At 43.9% G+C, this 17,844-nt stretch overlaps 1 protein-coding gene across 1 annotated transcript; it reads left to right on the forward strand.

Annotated features, from left to right (window-relative positions):
• The first annotated feature begins 14,214 nt into the window (after positions 1-14,214).
• On the forward strand, positions 14,215-17,049 carry LOC147186669 (uncharacterized). The gene has a single exon (XM_086102098.1). It carries the CDS (start codon positions 14,607-14,609, stop codon positions 15,945-15,947), a length of 1,341 nt encoding a protein of 446 aa, XP_085958224.1. The 5' UTR covers positions 14,215-14,606; the 3' UTR covers positions 15,948-17,049.
• Positions 17,050-17,844: the final 795 nt, after the last annotated feature.

Below are 17,844 nucleotides of genomic sequence, written 5' to 3' on the forward strand. Positions count from 1 at the left end.
TTACATTTTCCCAAATCAGTGTGTCTAGGTTGGACTCGGAGGAAAAAAAGGTGAGCGAATGTAGACCGGGGCTATGCTTTTTATCCGGCGGGAATGAAATGAAATCAAAGTGTTTGTTCTTTTTGGGCCAATGTCGGATGATATTAATATGCAAAGTTAAAAAAAAAAGAAAAAAGGTGGCGGGGGGGCTCCCGCTGCTATGGCCTAGCAACTGATAGCAGACTTTTTGATTTAGTCGTTTGCATCTTAGCGACAAGAAGCTTCAAATGTGCTGCGCCACACGCAGCGGATTTGACATTGTGAAACGAGAGTTAAGCATACACTTGAATGCGGTATGTATTTAAAGACTCAAGTGTGGAAGTTTGTTGGAATCTATTCGCTTGCCCAGGTGTGAAGTAGCCGGTATCGCTAGTTTAAGTCCATCCATGCAGCCGTCTTGGAATCAATATGCTACCGATCCTGTTCAGGGTCATGAGAAGCAGGGGCCAATTCTTAGCTGATATTGGACGAGAGTAGGTGCCAGTGGCTACACTAAAGTCATCAGAGGGGCCCAAGAGTGAACCCAGTTTTTTTGCAGACACAGAAGGCAGATGCTGAGACAACTAGCCATGGATCAAGGTTATTTTACGTCATGAAAACGAATGCAGTAGCTCCAACTAAAATTGAAAGGGACATTTTCGTAAACAAAATAACATGAAAAAACAAACACTGAAACGACATTTTACATTTACAACGTACCAAATGTAACTCAAGCTGTCGTGAAAATGTCCTTTGTTTTCATCTTTGGCAATTCATTTTGACATCATCTAGCAGCAGCCAATCAAAAATGATGATGTCATTCCTCAGCGCCACTTAACTCAATTCAAAACGTAACGCTAGCTAACACAAGTTTTTCTCTTTTTATTGGTTCATTAAAAAAAAAAAAAAAGCGAAAATAATGTTCAGAGGAATGAACCAAATGCTGCTTCACCACATATCAAGACCCAGTCGTGATTATCTGCAATGTTCTCCATCGGGTAACAGCTTTTCCATCAATAGGTGCGCAGCACCGGGGACGGATGACACCAGCGTCCGTGCCGCGGCTCGCTTCACGAGCATCGTTAACCCCCCCAAAAAAAGCCCTTGTGCAAGCAACCCGCGCATGTTTAATGGTGTTGTGAACGTAAATGCGAGCGCGGCAAAAGGTCACGCCTTTGACGGATACGCATACTGCCGCATCGCGATTGGTCGCTGGGAAACACCGCTGACTGATGCTGCTCTCTGCCGCGATGCGGGCACGTTGATGGACGAGGCTTAGCGCTAAATAACAAGTTGGCTAAGCAGGTGAAATATCTGCCGTTGCCTAAAGGTTATCACAATATAACTTGTGCGCTGCGACGCAGATCTGCAGCCGTACCGCAGAACAACAGTGGTGGAAATTAAATAGAAGTGGAAATATTTGGTTGCTGAATTTAAAGCAGATTTATCAGATATCTAAACTTTACTTGAGTATTTATTTCTGTGACAACACTTTACTGACTGCATTCCACAAATGAAAATTGGTTTTCGAAATAGGATTGTTACTTTCTTCAACCACCTCAAACGACACAGTGTAAAAATGTTTAGGGAATACTCACGGAGTGAGATGTTGGGGACTTTTAAGACATAATGAAAATTTTAATGGAGGAACGCGATTCAGGGACTGCTAGCTTGTGAGCGAGCTAATGCCAGTGACTCAATTCATGACCTGGAAGCCTCATTTGGATATACTTGGTCTTTTTTTTTATTTTTTTTTTTATAAATCATAAAAATCTGTTAGGCTTGTCAACAATGCTCTGTGCTGCATTAAATTCAGAAAACATTTTTTAAAAATCCATTTTACAGGCACTTTCGCCACAGAGTACATTGTTTTGCCCCCTCTGAAAAACAACAAGACCTTTTGATTGATGTCTTACGTGACTGAATTATAATCACATGATAATATCTATCGACCACTATTGATTTGTTATTAGAGGACTGGTTTAACCCGGATTGATAGCGGCAGATCTGTCAAGTCCAAGGCCATAAAGAGATCATTGACAAGCGCCAATGAGCAGTCTTAACGTGCCCCAGAGGTCTCCTTCAAAGACCGATCAATATTTGACCTTCATTGCTGTTATTTACCGGCAATAGCATTGAAATGCCAGTTTGGAACATTGATGTACAGTATCTGTCTGGGAGCGAAAAGGGATTTTTTTTGTTTTTGTTTTTGTCCATAACCTTGAAGTAATAGCCTTTACGCACTTGAATTATGGTGGGTCAGAAGTGATTATAGTGTCTCGGCCGATTTCTTACACAATCCAAGATAAGAGTTGTATTGAAAATTCAGGTTGCCTCAAAGATAACCAACGTCATGAAAAGAAATTTTCAAGCTGCTCATTGTCACGCCAAGTTGTAGTTTGCTGTCAAACGCAACGTTGCGCAAAGAGAATTACATGTAGCGCAAAATATTTTTAAAAAAGTAACAATACTCACATGCCTACGGACTTTTGCTAAAAACAATTATTACTGGACATCACAAAGAAGTTGTGACTCCAGGAAGCACTACACTGTCCATTGAATTTAAGCAATAAATAAATAAATGTCACCAAAAGTTTATTTTTTTCCATACCGTATATATTAATTAATTCCAGTTAAAAGTCTTGGCCCTCTTTTCATTTTTATGACGGGCGTTATAATACAATTGTACTCACTACACTGTTAAGCATCCTTTAATGACTTGAATTAAGATTACACAAAAAATTAATGAAGTTACTTTTGCTAATTTTGAGAGGAAAATTTTCAGCGCAGTTTTGTCCACCTCTGCTAGAATTGATTTTTGTCTATTTAAAAAATATATATACTTTTTTTGTTTTTTAACATTGAACTAATGTCACAGTCAATGACAATATGTGTCTATTGCATCTATTAATTTAGTGCTAATCCGAATTGAGATTATTTATTTGGCCCTGGAGGAAGTCCGCACTCTGCTCTTCCATTCCAGTTATATTACAGTATTTATCCTCTTGGTTAAAAATTCATTTGAGCTAGAATGTTGGATCTCATTAGACCATGCAGGTGTGTTGGTTGGTTGCATTCATCCACGTTTGTGTGTGTGTGTGTGTGTGTGTGCGCATCGGAGTTACAGTCGAGTGGGGGGTGAGGGGTACCCCATTACAGAGGTCCTGGGGGGACAGAGTACCTCTCAGTGAGTGACCTTTATTACGAGGCAGCCTAGTGGGTCATTGAGTGTGACACATATGTATTAGTCTGATTAGGGCAGTGGCCGAAGCAAAGTCCGCAGGTGTCCAGCAGCATGACACCGGGCTCTCTGGCTCTCCCTCTTTCTCTGCTCTCTCTCGAATTACGAGCAGATGACTGAGGTGGCCATGTGACCTTTTAAGTTAAAGGAGAAAATGACTTTACATGTCAGGCAGGCTAAAGAATAGCGAGCTTTGGTCAGCGTGCTTTATTTCTGTTGGAGAGAGCGTCGGCATACCAGGGAAATGCCGCTACCGGTACAACCAAATTCTCACAGAGGAAATGAATGTTCAGTGAAGTCTCGTAATTTCTAAAAACGAGGAAAGTTTCATGTCGGACAGAAGCCGGGTGTAAATATTGCCGACCACGCTTGGTAAATGAGAAAAAACGGTTTCTGTTTTTTTGTTAAATATTTTTTTATCTTTACACATGTGGACATACTTTTCATCGTCGCATGTAGCGTTTTGTCATTAACCTTTTGAGGCACAGCGGTTACTACAGGGGACAGCATCACACAGGTGTCAAACTCAAGGTCCGGGGGTCAGATCTGGCTCACCCCGTCATTTTATGTGGCCCGCGAAAGCAAATCAAACATGTCAACTTCCATGATGCTTGCTAAAATCACGACCAAAATTTCAAATTCTCATTTGTAATAAATAAATATGATACTGGAAGCATTTTCTTGTTACCAAACACCTCATCACAGTAAGTTAAACAATAGATGAGTAAACCATTATTTTTGACTTCTCTATATGGTTTCAGTCTTAACGGCCCTCCATGGGAAACTGTAACTAAAATCTGCCCCGCAACAAAAATGAGTTTGAAACCCCTGGCTTATCGTGTTATCAGGTGACAGGGTGTATGAAAGGGTTAATATTGGCATATTAAAGAATGTAGCCATTAGTTTTATTAATATCCATGATGACCGTATATTACAGTTTACTAGGTTCAATGGATAGCATGTTCTGTATCTCCAAATTCTGTAACAAGTCGTGCTTTTCGAAACAAAAACAAACAAACAAACAAAAAATGATTTTTGGCTGTAAAAGGAAACAATTTTTTATCCATCTTTAAAAATCTGGATGAATATACAGATCAACAATTTAAGTCAACGTCGATAAAAGCATAACCTCTTTGGCCTCCGCTGACCCAGTCATGCCTTAAAAAGACCCGTACAATTTTGCCTGTCGTTCAAGACAATACACTTGGACAGGTGATGCGAGTGAGTAATCCATTAGAAGGATACCGAATCCCTTGCTCAGCAGAGCACAGTTTGAACGCGAGCAGCAAGACCCCGACGCGCTCCCGGAGCCGGGGTCTTGTCAAAGCCGAGAGGCGGCATGATGGAGAGCCCTCGCCGCGGTACGCCGGACTCCGACCCTCACCCGCGTACGCGGCCGCTTGGGCTGCACCCGCGGGCGCCCGACGGTCACAACGCAATCCAGATGTACTGCTGTGCGTGGGAGGACGCTCAACAAAGGCTTGATACAGATGAAGACATTTCTCGCTAGTCTCCTGTCTGTTTGTCTCACAGGCCTTGGGAGATTTCCATTATCAGGGGGAATATTCACTGGAATCCTTCAACCTTGTCAGACGACGGCATGCGCTCCCAGAGGACGCCGGGCTTTAACTCAGAGGGACATTAATGTAAAGGCAACCTGCAAAAATATCACAATTGCACCAGATAATGGCCAAGAGACCCACGGTAACAATTTTTCCTCATATATCTTCGCCGATGACATTCACATTATTCTGTATGACAATCTGAAAACATTAGAGTGACGTCCACTGAGGCAGAAAAGTCCATTTTTGACTGAGCACTAAATTGCATACCGTGTATACCATTAAAATTTGTGTCTATTCGGTTTAAAACCAAATTAAAGCATTTTTGTTGTTGACAAGAAAATAAAAATCACAGGCGTTAATCAAATCAAAGTGTTCACAACTGACGCAATTTGTTACTGACGTGGCCCTCCCCCCTGCCCCCAATTGCAAATCACAAATATCACAGAAACTATTAGAATTTATTTTTGAAGCCCAGATAAAAGTATTTTGTTGTTGAAAAAGATAACATTCATTTTGTTGTCATAAGTTTGGTCAGATTAAAGGGGGAGAAAATGGCAAAATTAGATAGATGGTTTTGATTCTACTGAGTGATATTATGTGAAACAATGTCATCGACGTCGATGCATTTGGAGTTGGCAGAATTTCTTGCTGAAAAGATATAAATCCTCCCTTAACATCACTGACACTGCTCTCTCGTGGTTAAAATCATTCCTCACCGACCGCCACCAGTTCATCAGCATTCAAAAATCTTAGTCCAACATTGACCCAGTTCCCCAAGGTGTCCCCCAAGGCTCGATGCTTAGCCCCCTCCCCTTGGTCTCAATTTCCATTGCTATGCCGACGACACCCAAATCCCATCACTGCTGCCACTCACTCCACCAGCTTTTTTTCGACATTAAAAAAAATGGATGCGGACCGACTTCCTCAAATTCACTAACAACTAGTCAGAAATTGTCATCATTGGCCCAAAATCACTTCGCACATCCTGCCCTGACTTCTCTCTTTCGATTGACGGCTCTACAAGTCCCGCTTCTACCCATAACCTTGGCGTCATCTTTTTTTTCACTCTCATTTGAAACCCACATCAACCGCATCACCAAACCTGCTTTCCTACACCGCAAAAATATCGCCCATATTCGCCCCTCTCTCTCTCTCTCCCCTCAGCTTCTGAAACACTGATTAACGCCTTCATCACCTCACGACTCAACTACTGCCTTAGCATCATCTACGGCTTACCCCACCTAAACCCTCAACAAATACATCCAAAATTCTGCTGTCAATCTCTTCACCCACTCCCACACCAGAGACCACATCACCCCAATCCTCCAACACCCACACTGTCGGCTCCCCATCCAACACCGAATCCAGTTTAAAATACTTCTCATCACCCTTTAAAACTTCGCCCCCTCCTACCTCACTGACCTCCTTCACCATCACACCCCCACCTGCAATCTTAGATCTGCCCATGCCAACTTCCTCACCCCTCTATCCAAATCAAGCACCAGACCCGGGGAGACAAAGTCGCCCCCTCCCTCTGGAACTCTCCCTCATCACCTCAGACACACTCACACACACCCCTCTTTTAAAACCGCACTCATGTCCCTTCTTTTTTTGTTTTTTACACACGGTTGCAACCATATAGTATTTAAAATTACGATTGTCTTATTTTTTGATTTTGTTACATGCCTAATTTGTTGTTCTGTTTTTTTAAATAGTCTTTCACCGTGTAAAGTGTTTTTTAAAGCGCAACACAAAGAAAATGTATTATTATAATTATTAGTACTATTTATTTATTTTTATGTTCTATTATTACATTTTGTAACAATGTCATCCTTCATTCATATTTGTACAGCTGCATTTTGACAGTAGCATGAGTTAAGCAGACCTCATCAAAATACCATTATCAGTAATTGGAATTCTCTGTGTCTGGCTGCCCTCGAGGTGTTAAAGGCTGTCAAAATGAGTTACGTAAAAGGACACGATGACAGTAGATGACAGCACTCGTACGTGTGTGTGTGTGTGTGTGTGTGTGTGTGTGTGTGTGTGTGTGTGTGTGTGTGTGTGTGTGTGTGTGTGTGTGTGTGTGTGTGTGTGTGTGTGTGTGTGTGTGTGTGTGTGTGTGTGTGTGTGTGTGTGTGTGTGTGAAAGGTTGGTCGTTTGGACAGTTCGTGAGCCAACGGGGACATTGGCGCTCCGGCTGGGAAGGTAATGATATCAGATGCCACACTACACAACAACAGGTGCTTTGGCAGTGCCACCTTCTACCTCCTCGCTGCGTCAATGACATCAGCGCCGATCTGCCGGTTAATTATAGCTCGCCCGTGCCTTTTCTTGTTGCGAATCAAACGCGAGACATGTTTTTGGGCAGGAGATCAGAAAAAGGTTCGTAACTTTTGACAAGTTAAAGGGAAATCTGCGGCAACTGTCTCTACTATGATGATATATTGTAAACTATCTTTTGTACATCAATTCAATTAAAAAACAAACAGCATCTGGAATAACAATGACGACACACTACTCACAAAATTTGGGGGATTTTAGGCTAAAATGCATGATACCCTTTACAGGTGAACTTCCAATGACCTCATTATGAACATTTACAAGGACGTCCAATTCTATACCTTTCTGTGAGTCTTCCAGTCCCTCTCTTGCAAACGTCTGACTAACCCTTTCATACACCAATAATGACTACCTGTAACGTGATAACATGATAAGCTGTCCACCGTAGCAACCGCTGTCCCTCAAAGGGCTCAATTAGCGACAATCAAATTGTTTCTTCTTTCATGGTGAATAGCAAAATTTGGGACTAATTATTCAAGAGCGAATTTGGTTTGTCTGATCATGAACAATAGCGAAAAGTAAAGGTGTGAGACTCTGCACGGCGAGCAAAAATAAATAAATATTAACCTAAACTGAAAGAATAGTGAACATCCTTAAAATCACGACCCGTCAATTGAGTTGCTCCAGAAGCCTTGTGACTAATTCGGTGGAAGGGGCTCAGCTCCCGGGTGGAGAATGGGAGCAGATTTCGGTGCAAGCATTTGGATGACCATATGGAACTCTTTGTGGCGCCAAGAGACCATGCGGCTCGGAAACCCGATCACCATCTCCCTGGTGACAGCTGGGGCCTTTGCACCATCAGAACATTTGCAGACTTTCTAATTTGTCATAACCAGCCTCCTGTGGCAAAGAAATATGCTGCGAGAATTAGGTAAACAAAGTTTTCCGGGACATGTGAAAAAGGGGAGCAGACAGGAATGGGACACAGGGGACCCAACCTTGGTCACTGTTGAACTGATACTGATGAACTGACGGTCTTGACGATTGGCAGTTTTGCGATGCAGTGAAATGATAGAGGTTTGGGCTTTTTTTAAAGCAGTATCAAAGGCAGGAAAGGCCCAATTCTTGGCTCTCTCTGAAAGATTATCTTGAGCAATTATTCAGTGATGTGGTATACGCCAAGACAGATTTTTTTTTTCCGCGACATGCTTTACAAAATGTTCAGGGCTATCAATTGCAAACGTTAAATCAGTTCAATATCAGGAGTCACAAATTCTTAGGTACACACGGACCGATATGTCATCTCCGTGAATGAGGTCGCCGATAATTCATTCATGATTCTGACAATCGGAAATATTAAACCTGTTTCAATATCCACGACTGCAAATCCTCAAGAATCAAAGTGATTTGTCTGTGCCCGGTCTTTTGTCTTGTAATTGAGTACCACAACTATTTGTATTTGTCATGATTCGGTTTAGGGACCAACAGGTGGCACTGTAGGGTCGGTGTCGGGTCATTGTGGCTTGTTGCTACTGTCATACCGACACAGAGTGTTCGGGCAGGAGTCCTTTTATACAACTAATTACCAAATGACCAACAGGTGTGCAGCTGCCGGGGGAGCCCTACAGTGCCACTTGTTGGTCCCTAAACCGAATCATGACAGTACCCCTCCCTCAAGTTGAGGGAGGGGTCAACGGAGACCTTGTTGACGTCTACACTTTGGGGTCCAAACTTAATTCGGCTTGTCCGAAACGTAACAGTATTGTTTCTTTCATGATGTCTTACCTATTTGGTTTTTATATATTGTCATTGTGGTCTTAAAGTTTTATGTGTCTCACTGTGCCATTTTAGAAACCTGCCTTGGGACTACGGCTGAAAACTAGCATTTATGCTAACTCCGGCGCATTTACACTGTTTATTCTTGTGTTGATGAATGTGCACTGTTCCAATGAAATAAAAAATAAAATAAAAAAACAAAAAAGAATGGACGAGCAGCTGGTTTTGTTGCGTGGGTGCATTATGTATCTCCAAAGCCATATCGCCTTCATGATCAGAGGAAGACCAAACAAGCTAACCGTTAGCTAGCTCCTTCAATTTCTTTTTAACTTATCACTGTATTTTATTATAATTTTCTTTTGTTGTATTTTATGTATTTCCGTGCCCTCATGGGTCAATAGATATTGTTATGTGCGCAGTTTGTTGATTTAGTGTTGCTATTAAAATTATTTCAGGCGTTCAATATGATATGTGCGGCCTGGTTTAACCCCGCCCCGGCCCCCCCAAAAAAACAAAACAAAACAAAACAGCAAGACAAGACAAGTTCACAGTGTTTTCCGGAAGTACAAGAATGAGCCATTCTTGCCTACATAAATTAAACAAGGCAGCTCATGAGTGTGTTTCTATGTCTGGTATGTGCATGTACCGCAGCAGCAAGGGTTGTCGGTCGAGCTCCAGCGCTCTCAACTCAAAGGTCCCCGAAGAACGCCGTTGGTTACAAAAGCTTGTCGGTAAATATATCCCATTAATATTTTATTGAACTGTTTTTTTTTCTCTCTCTCTCTCTCTCTCTCTCTCTCTCTCACTCTCTCTCTCTCAGTGCACCTTGTTGTTTTCTTCCCATTTGTCAGAATGGACCTTGTACTTTATGCTCATCAACTCGAAAATTCCCCCGCTGCAATCTCCAGCGTGTCCAATGTTTTCTGCCCGAAGGCACAATTCTCTTGTCATCGTTGCACACGCGGGGGCCTTGTTTCCTTGTTTGGCTGGGATGTCATTGTTTTGCAAAACAAAAGGTCTTGCCATCTATTACGGCACCGAAGCTGTTTCAACTCACAGTTAGCGCGCTAAAAACCCTGATTGTTTAGTGAACAAATTAACGACTCTTTAACAGAGGCTGGCGGTAACAGGGGAGTAATTGCTTGAATGGAACCAGGCATAACAGTGGGTCAAATAGGTCTTTTGGGCCGACGATGGCGGTTGTAAACGAAGACTCAAAGTCTCGTTGCACTTAGAAGAGCTCTGGGAAAGGCGTGTAGCCTCTGCATTTTCTATGGGGAAATAGCCTGAGTGATTTTTCTTTTTTTTTTTTGCTTGCACAGTGGTAATGTTCGCTAATGCTGATGGTTGACTCTCAGCGGGCGGCCTCGCAATTCTCAGGTGGGCCCTTCGAAAGCACCGGGCTGCATTAAGTGGATGTGAGATTTTTAAAATGCACCACTGCATCCAGGCTGCCAGTTCTGCCGTTGAACACGACTCGGGGCCCGCCAAGTGTTCTTGTATGTTGCCGTGTGTCTCTGACGAAGCAGAATGGAGAGGCTATCAAATCCAGTCAGGTTGAGAAGCGATGGATCTTGTTTATTTGCTTCAAGCTGGCACCTCGGGGAGAAGAGCAGACGGAAGAGACGTGTTCAAGTGGGCATCGGGGACGCTGTAAAACAATACGGGAATAATAGACGTTGGCAGGCAAGGCGGTTTTTCAAGATGGCGCAAACATGACTTCTTGTCAAGTACATGTTTTCCACTTTAACACGACCGCAAATTGTCCACACGACTCGGACTGCCCCCTCTGGTGTGCACAACATAGCCTGACGGTGGCAGTAGCGAGCCAGATGGAGTTGATCAATGTCAAAAGAAGTCGACTATCACTAAACGCTGTTTCTACACCTCGATAGAATATTTTTTGGTTCTTAAAGATATGATGTTTCATCCTTTTTTGTTTATGCGTCGGTTGACAATAGATGTCAACCACGAGCTTGACGCAAGACGTCTTCAAGTTCGAATCGTTTCTAAAAAGAAGTGAGAGTGTATGCCTGTGTTGGAAGTTCTATTTGTAGATGTTAGTGACATGTTTCTGTCTAAGTAACATTTGTTCGATGGTCTAAAATGACCCCAGTTTCAAGGCTGACTTCTATTGTTTATATTAAATGTTAGCATTAAGCTAGTTGCTTTATGTTTAGATCAAGCAAGGATTGTGCTCTTGTCTGATGATGGAACTCTGGTGTCTTGTCTCGAGTGAAGCATGGTGGTGGCAGCATCATGAAATTGTGATGATTTTCAGTGTAAGCAATTTAGGGAAACGAGTCAGGATTGACCGAAAGACACATGTAGCAATGTACAGAGGCATCCTGGATGAAAACCATCTCAAGGGTGGTCAGGACCTCATACTGGGGCAAAGGTTTACCTTCCAACAAAACAATGAGCTTAATCACGCAGCCAAGACATTGAAGGAGTGGCTTTAGGACAACTCTGTGAACGTCCTTGCCCAAAGATGGGTGAGCAAAGCTTGTCGCATATTTAAAAACAAAAAACTTCAGGCAGTGATGAATGCGAAAAGTACATTGCAAAGTACGGAACAAAGGGTGTGAATATTTACAGTATGTACATGTGATGTCTATATATTTGTTATAAATTTTAAAAAAATCACATTGTCACCTTGAAATAGTAATCCATGCCTTCGTCACATCCCGGCTGGATTTCTGAAATGCACTTTACTTTGGACCAATCCTCCATTAAGCATCTCCAGTTGGTCCAAAATGCTGCTGCTCGCCTCTTGACTGGTACTCGCAAGTGGAAGCACATTAGTCCTACTCTGGCATGCCTTTACTGGCTCCCGATACATTTTCGAGTTCTTTTCAAGATCCTTTCCAGATATTATTAGAGGTACGAAGAACTAAGCGGAAGCTCAGAGGGGGATCGAGTCTTTTTCGTTGCCGGTGCCTCTCTTTGGAATAACGTCCCACTGAACGTTCGGCTAGCCCCCTCTCGCTGCCCATCTTTAAAACTCGTCTCAAAACTCATTTGTATTCTTTGGCTTCTGACTCCGCATGCGACTTGATTATTATTTTTTTTAGTTTTACTGTTTTTGTCCTTTCTACCGTCTTTGTTATTAATTTGAGTTGAGAATTTTGAAGGGAAATGTATTCCATTCTGAGAGGAGGGTGTAACAAAATGAGGAAAAAGTGATCTGCTGTAAATACTTTCCGAATGCACTGTACATGTTTCATCCTCATTTGTTTTGTTTCCATTGATTTCTAGTTGAACTTCAACGATGAGTGACAAACATCTTCAACCCTTTCAGGGACAGCGGTTACTACAGTGGACAGCTTACCGTGTTATCAGGATACATGGAGCGTGAAAGGAAGTGGAAAGTCAGCAACTCAACCCCAGCAGCTCCCACCTGTACACCGAAGAAATAACATGCCCGCAAACATTGTTGGGTGTTCTATTTGTGCCAAGTGAGAACACTTTGTTCCTCGTTGGGAGAAGTGTTAGTGATCTGCACATTCAGGGAAGGCGGAATAACGTGGTTTCCTGTCAAGGAAAATGTTCCATGCTAGCAGCCAGGCACAAAAAGTTGGGGTGAGATCAGAGAGTTGAGGGCGGGGGGAAGAAAAAAAAAACACTGGCTTTAGAAATGCCTCAGCGGCAAGAGCGAGGAGGACTGTAACTAAGATATGTCGTTTTCCAGAGAAAGAGTGAGAGAGAGAGAGAGAGAGGCAGCTCGAGAGGGAGAGAGAGAGAGGGCTATGGATTTTAATCCGTCAGTCGATAAAGGTCAGCGCTCGAAAAGGGCTTTATTCCCCGGCTCCACATCAAAGTGTAAATCCGCTGATTGCGGGACCGTGAATGGGTAGTCAACAAGGCTACATTTGTGGTCCGTTTCTATGGCGCAGTGTGTGCAAGACCCCGCGTGTGGTTGCCGCCATAATGCAGGGGAGTTTGTATCCGGGGTGCCCACTGCCCGTCGCCCCCTCTTTGCCCCCACCCACCCCCTGCCTTAGATCAATGGGGCCGCATGACCTTTGCATTGTGCTGCCAGCTTGGCCCGTGATGTCATGCCATCTATCCAGTGTTCTTCCTGGAGAGGAGGGGGGGGGGGGGGGCAAAGCAAAGTCCCACACCTTCCTCCCACTGGGCAACAGAAAGGACAGCATGGAAATGTATCCACCTGAAATGGGACTTCAAACTTGATCAAGTGAAAGATGCCTCACGCCCACATTGTCGCTTATTGCTGACTGACCATTTTTTGGTGGGGTGGGGCTTGTTAAACCGTCTCTGTCAGTGGTTTTCCAACCTTTTCAACCAAGTACCAACGAAAGTACTTTGTAATTCCTGAGCTTTAGTACCACCATTACCATGACATTAAAATACATTAGTGCGTATGGTTTTCATGCCGATAGTACATCAAAGTAGTATTATCGTAAGCAGCTGGAACACGATGCCGAGTTTGAATAGTAGCACACTTAAAAAAATGTACTTCAATGTTCCAAATACATGTACTGCGTTTAAAAGTTACATTGGAAAATATCCTGACCAAAAGCTTGAGCACAATTCCAAAGTATAAAAAAAACACACACACAAAAACGGAAGGATTGTATAGAAAAGCTAAATGCAAGCTAACTATACTGCACTAGGTTAAGAAAAATTTTGAATCATGCGTAATTTTACAGGCCTCTATGACCCAATTGGTCTAGTTACCCCTGCAAAACAGAAGGGAGTAATCCTTGTAAGAGAAGCCTTCCAAGAAGCAAGAAAAGATCGTCCTGTGAAAGATACATGGGATGATCCGCTGTCACCAAGACTCCGGGAGGCAGCTGTTACACTCTTCGAGGAGTATGTAAGGCTTGGCCAAATAAGATTCGACCGAAGTCTCACACCCACTGAAGTCTTAGGCCCCCCAGTTGGAATTACATTTTCTGATGGGAGTGAAGCCTCTTACGGAGCTGTACTTTATTTCCGCTGGGAAACCAAGCCTGGTCAGGTCATCGTGAGGCTGGTGGAGTCTAAAGCCAAGCTTACTCCTCTCGGCCAGAAGGGGGATGGAATTAAGGCTGAACTGTGCGGTGCGGTGATCGCTACTCGCTTGAAGAAATACTTTGAGAGGCACTGCCGCATCCCAGTCGATCACTGGGTACACTTAGTAGACAGTCAGACGATCCTCGGTGCAATCCAAAAGGACAGCTATGGATACCAAACCTTCTTCGCAAACCGGATCGGAGAAATCCAGAAAGCCGGTCCGGTGGACACCTGGAAGTGGGTTGAAGGATGCCTTAACATCGCAGATATCCTCACAAGGGGCGTGACCCCTGAGGAGTTGGACGAAGACTCTGAGTGGCAGACCGGGCCTCAATTCCTCAAATGGCCTGAGAGTGAATGGCCGGTGAAGACTGCAAGTCAAGTCTCTGCCACGGTCGCTGACGAGAGCATCAAGAGGCTTCAAAGACGCGCATTCTCTGCAGTGGTCACAAGGCATCAGGAAAAGAAAAACGACATGATGAAGCCTCCGGAGCTTGGTAGACCGGGAACCACTCCACCTCCTTTTATCCCTATCCCACGGATGCAAGTCCTGGCTGGCCCTTGTGCGCCTCATTGGGCCTGGGAGATTCAGCTCCCTCACGAAGCTGTGTGGGACGGTTGCCTGGACACGTCGGGCGGGGGAGGCTTGGTTGGGAGGTAACCACCAGACCACAGTCAATAGGAATCCCAAACCCAGCCTTACAGCTATGGATCGAGCAGAAGCCTTCCGATGCCTTGTCCTTGAAGCCCAGGATGGAGCTGAAATACGGGACTCAAAACTTGACCGACTCGTGGTCCGGACCGATGGCGGGACAGGACTCCTGCTCTGCGGAGGACGTATTCAGTCCTGGAACGAAGGCAAAATTGCTATTCCTCTGGTCCCTATGCATACAAGACTGGCCACACTGCTGGCCCTAGAGGTTCATGAGAAGAACCATGAGGGGGTCGCAGCAACTCTCCTACGCACTCGGAAAAGAGCCTGGATAATACAAAGCCGTCGAGTCGTCAGAAGAGTGATAAATGACTGCATCCACTGCCGAAAGCAAAGAGCAAGAGTATGCCAGCAAGTGATGAGTGACCTCCCGTTGGAGCGCACACAAAGGGCAGGCCCTTTTGAGTATACAACCTTGGATCTATTTGGCCCCTATGAAGTCAAAGACGCGGTCAAAGGGAGAGTAAGGAAGAAAGTCTGGGGCATCGTCTTCTGCTGCACGGCTTCAAGGGCAGTCCATGCCAATGTATGCGATGACCAATCTTCAGAAAGTTTTCTGCTAGCCTACTCACGCTTTGTTGCTCTAAGGGGCCATCCACGCAAGCTATGGTCCGACAAAGGGACAAATTTCATCGGGGCGAAACCCGCCCTGAATGAGCTCCAAAACCACATACGCTGTGTTCAGACGTCATCAGTTGAGGACATCGCTTCCAAGAACGGGACGGACTGGGCGTGGAGCTTCCACCCTGCTGATGCGCCCCACCGAAATGGAGCAGCAGAAGCTGCCGTGAAATTGATAAAAAGAGCCCTCACGAGTTTGAAAGGAGCAACGGACTATCTCACCTGGGGTGAGTTTCAAACTCTACTGTTTCAGGCAGCCAACCTGACGAACGAGCGCCCGATCGACGCTCACGCCCAGGAGCAAGAGGAGTCCATCGAATACATTAGTCCCAATTCTCTCATCCTCGGACGATCCTCAGTGGGAGGAGACACAGATGGACTTGATCTTGTCACTCACCCCTGGCGCAGGCTGAGGAACATCCACAATTTAGTGGACAGATTTTGGACCAAATGGAACGAACTAGCTGGTCCTAATCTCTTTGTCCGTGAGAAGTGGCATACAAAACGAAGAAACGTCCAAGAAGGAGACGTGGTCTGGATCGTGGACCCGAACGCTATCAGAGGGCAATTCCGCTTGGGCCGAGTCACGGCCACAAGATCCGACAAGCACGGAATCGTCAGGGACGTTGACGTCAAAGTTTGTGCCGGACTGCCAATGATAAAGGCAGAACACGTCAACAACTCCCACCAACCATCATCCTGCAAAGAGATGTAAGGAGGCTGGCTGTGCTTATCCCAACAGAGGACTTGACTCCAGCTGCAACTCTGTGACCCGGACTCTAGCTCCAGTCAAGACCCTTTTAAGTCATTATTTGGCTGGTTGGTGTAGGCGGATCGCTGCCACCATGCCCACACAAAATGTACACCGTACATACACGAAGTTGAGCATCCACACCTCATAAAGCCATTGACCCGCTTGAGGGCCATGATTGACTTTGGGGCCTCAAAAAAGGAGGCAACATTGGACAAATGTTCGCCACAAAAAAAACAACAACACAACTGTTGTAATGTTTGTGAACTTTTCACTTTTGTCACTGAATGGGGTCTTTTGATTACGTGTTGGTGTAAGTTCCCTGGATGGGACATCGGGAACTTAAGTGGGAGGTGTTGGATTCACCTGGCGCTTTAAGAGGGGCGGGGCTGCCACTGACAGGTGACCGTTCGCGCGACGTATAAAAAAGCAGCATCGCATTATGTTACGTTAGTGAATACACTCGCTTCGTCGTCGGCATGGCCCAATGGTAAGCTACGCGTGTGCTTTTCTTTACCAGATATCTAAAGTTGGCTTTGATGATGATCGGTTGCTTTGTTTGTCTGCTTTGCTTTGTGTCCGTTGTGCTTTATGTTTGCCGCATCGCTATGCACTCACAGTCAGTTACCGTTCGCAATCGGCAATGTAAAGAGCGTGGGCTAAAGTGTTGCTAGAACAGTGGTGTCTTTATTCAACTCATTTTGCATAGTTGTCATGTTTGTCCAGCTGCAATTTGATGTTTGAACGAAGTACATTGCGTTGCAGCTGGGCTTAATCATGCCGGCGCTCCACTTCCGGGTTGGACCTTTTGGGACTTGTAGTTCTTTTGTTCGAGTCGACTTGATATGTTTGTGATGTATGGTTTCTTACGTTTAAAATAATGACGATAATAATACATAGTGAAATCATGGTTGATTAAAGTATTTATTAAATGTATTGTTAAAATAAAAGTATTAATTAATGTCAATTCTATACATATTTACATCGTGATGCAGAAAGATAGATATATTCATTTTTTACTGCATTTATGTGTGCTTTAGGTTATTACCTGATACTGCAACTACTTCTGTATCATCTACGACTACTTCCGCTGCAAAGTGTTCCAATAAATGTATCAAAAAAGTACAGAAAGAGTGATCCTTCCATGCTGGCCGCCGATCCCTACAGAGGGCCGTGAAAAAACGGAATTAACTGAACAGTGACGATATCCAGTGGTAACTCGACTTATGAACGTCTCTTCATATGAAATTTGCAAGTTATGAAACGTCTCAACAGGAAAATATTGCCTCTTGTTGTGAAATACATTTCCTTGATACGCAAGATAAAAATACAATATGGGCCATTACTTGCAATTCCGAGTTTCCTGAACGCAACATACCGTATTGCCCCGAATATAAGACGGCCCTGATTATAAGACGACCCCCTCTTTTTCAAGACTCAAGTTTGAAAAAAGACTTTTTGAACACAAATAAATTTTTATCCATAAAATAATTACAGTTCGTCTGAAACAAATGATTATAACAAGATATTTGAGAGAAAAAGCATGTTATTTTGCCTCATTCAAATCTTAATATCTGAACATTTAAAAATGTAAACGAAAGTGCAATCACATTCGTAAATGAATGGCTTCTGGTTTTTGAAATGTAAATTGCATCACAACTTCTCCTCAGCTGCCGGTTGGCCTGGCCGATCTTCAACCCACTTTTCTCTAGATTGTCGCTACGTTTCTCCATTTTCTGTTATCTCTTCTATTATTTTCTTCTCTTTTCTTTCTTACCGCTATTTTAATTTTTCTTCTTCGTGACAGGGGTTCACTTTGGCCATGGGAGTCAAGTTCAGCATTCGCTTCAATGATATCTAG

Source organism: Hippocampus guttulatus, chromosome 21 (assembly GCF_054856545.1).
Source record: "Hippocampus guttulatus isolate MCC_2025c chromosome 21, RoL_Hgut_1.0, whole genome shotgun sequence".
Taxonomy (NCBI): Eukaryota; Metazoa; Chordata; class Actinopteri; order Syngnathiformes; family Syngnathidae; genus Hippocampus; species Hippocampus guttulatus.

Coding starts and splice junctions, on each gene's coding strand:
- LOC147186669 (XM_086102098.1), top strand. CDS start 14,607: ATGGATCGAGCAGAAGCCTTCCGATGCCTTGTCCTTGAAGCCCAGGAT.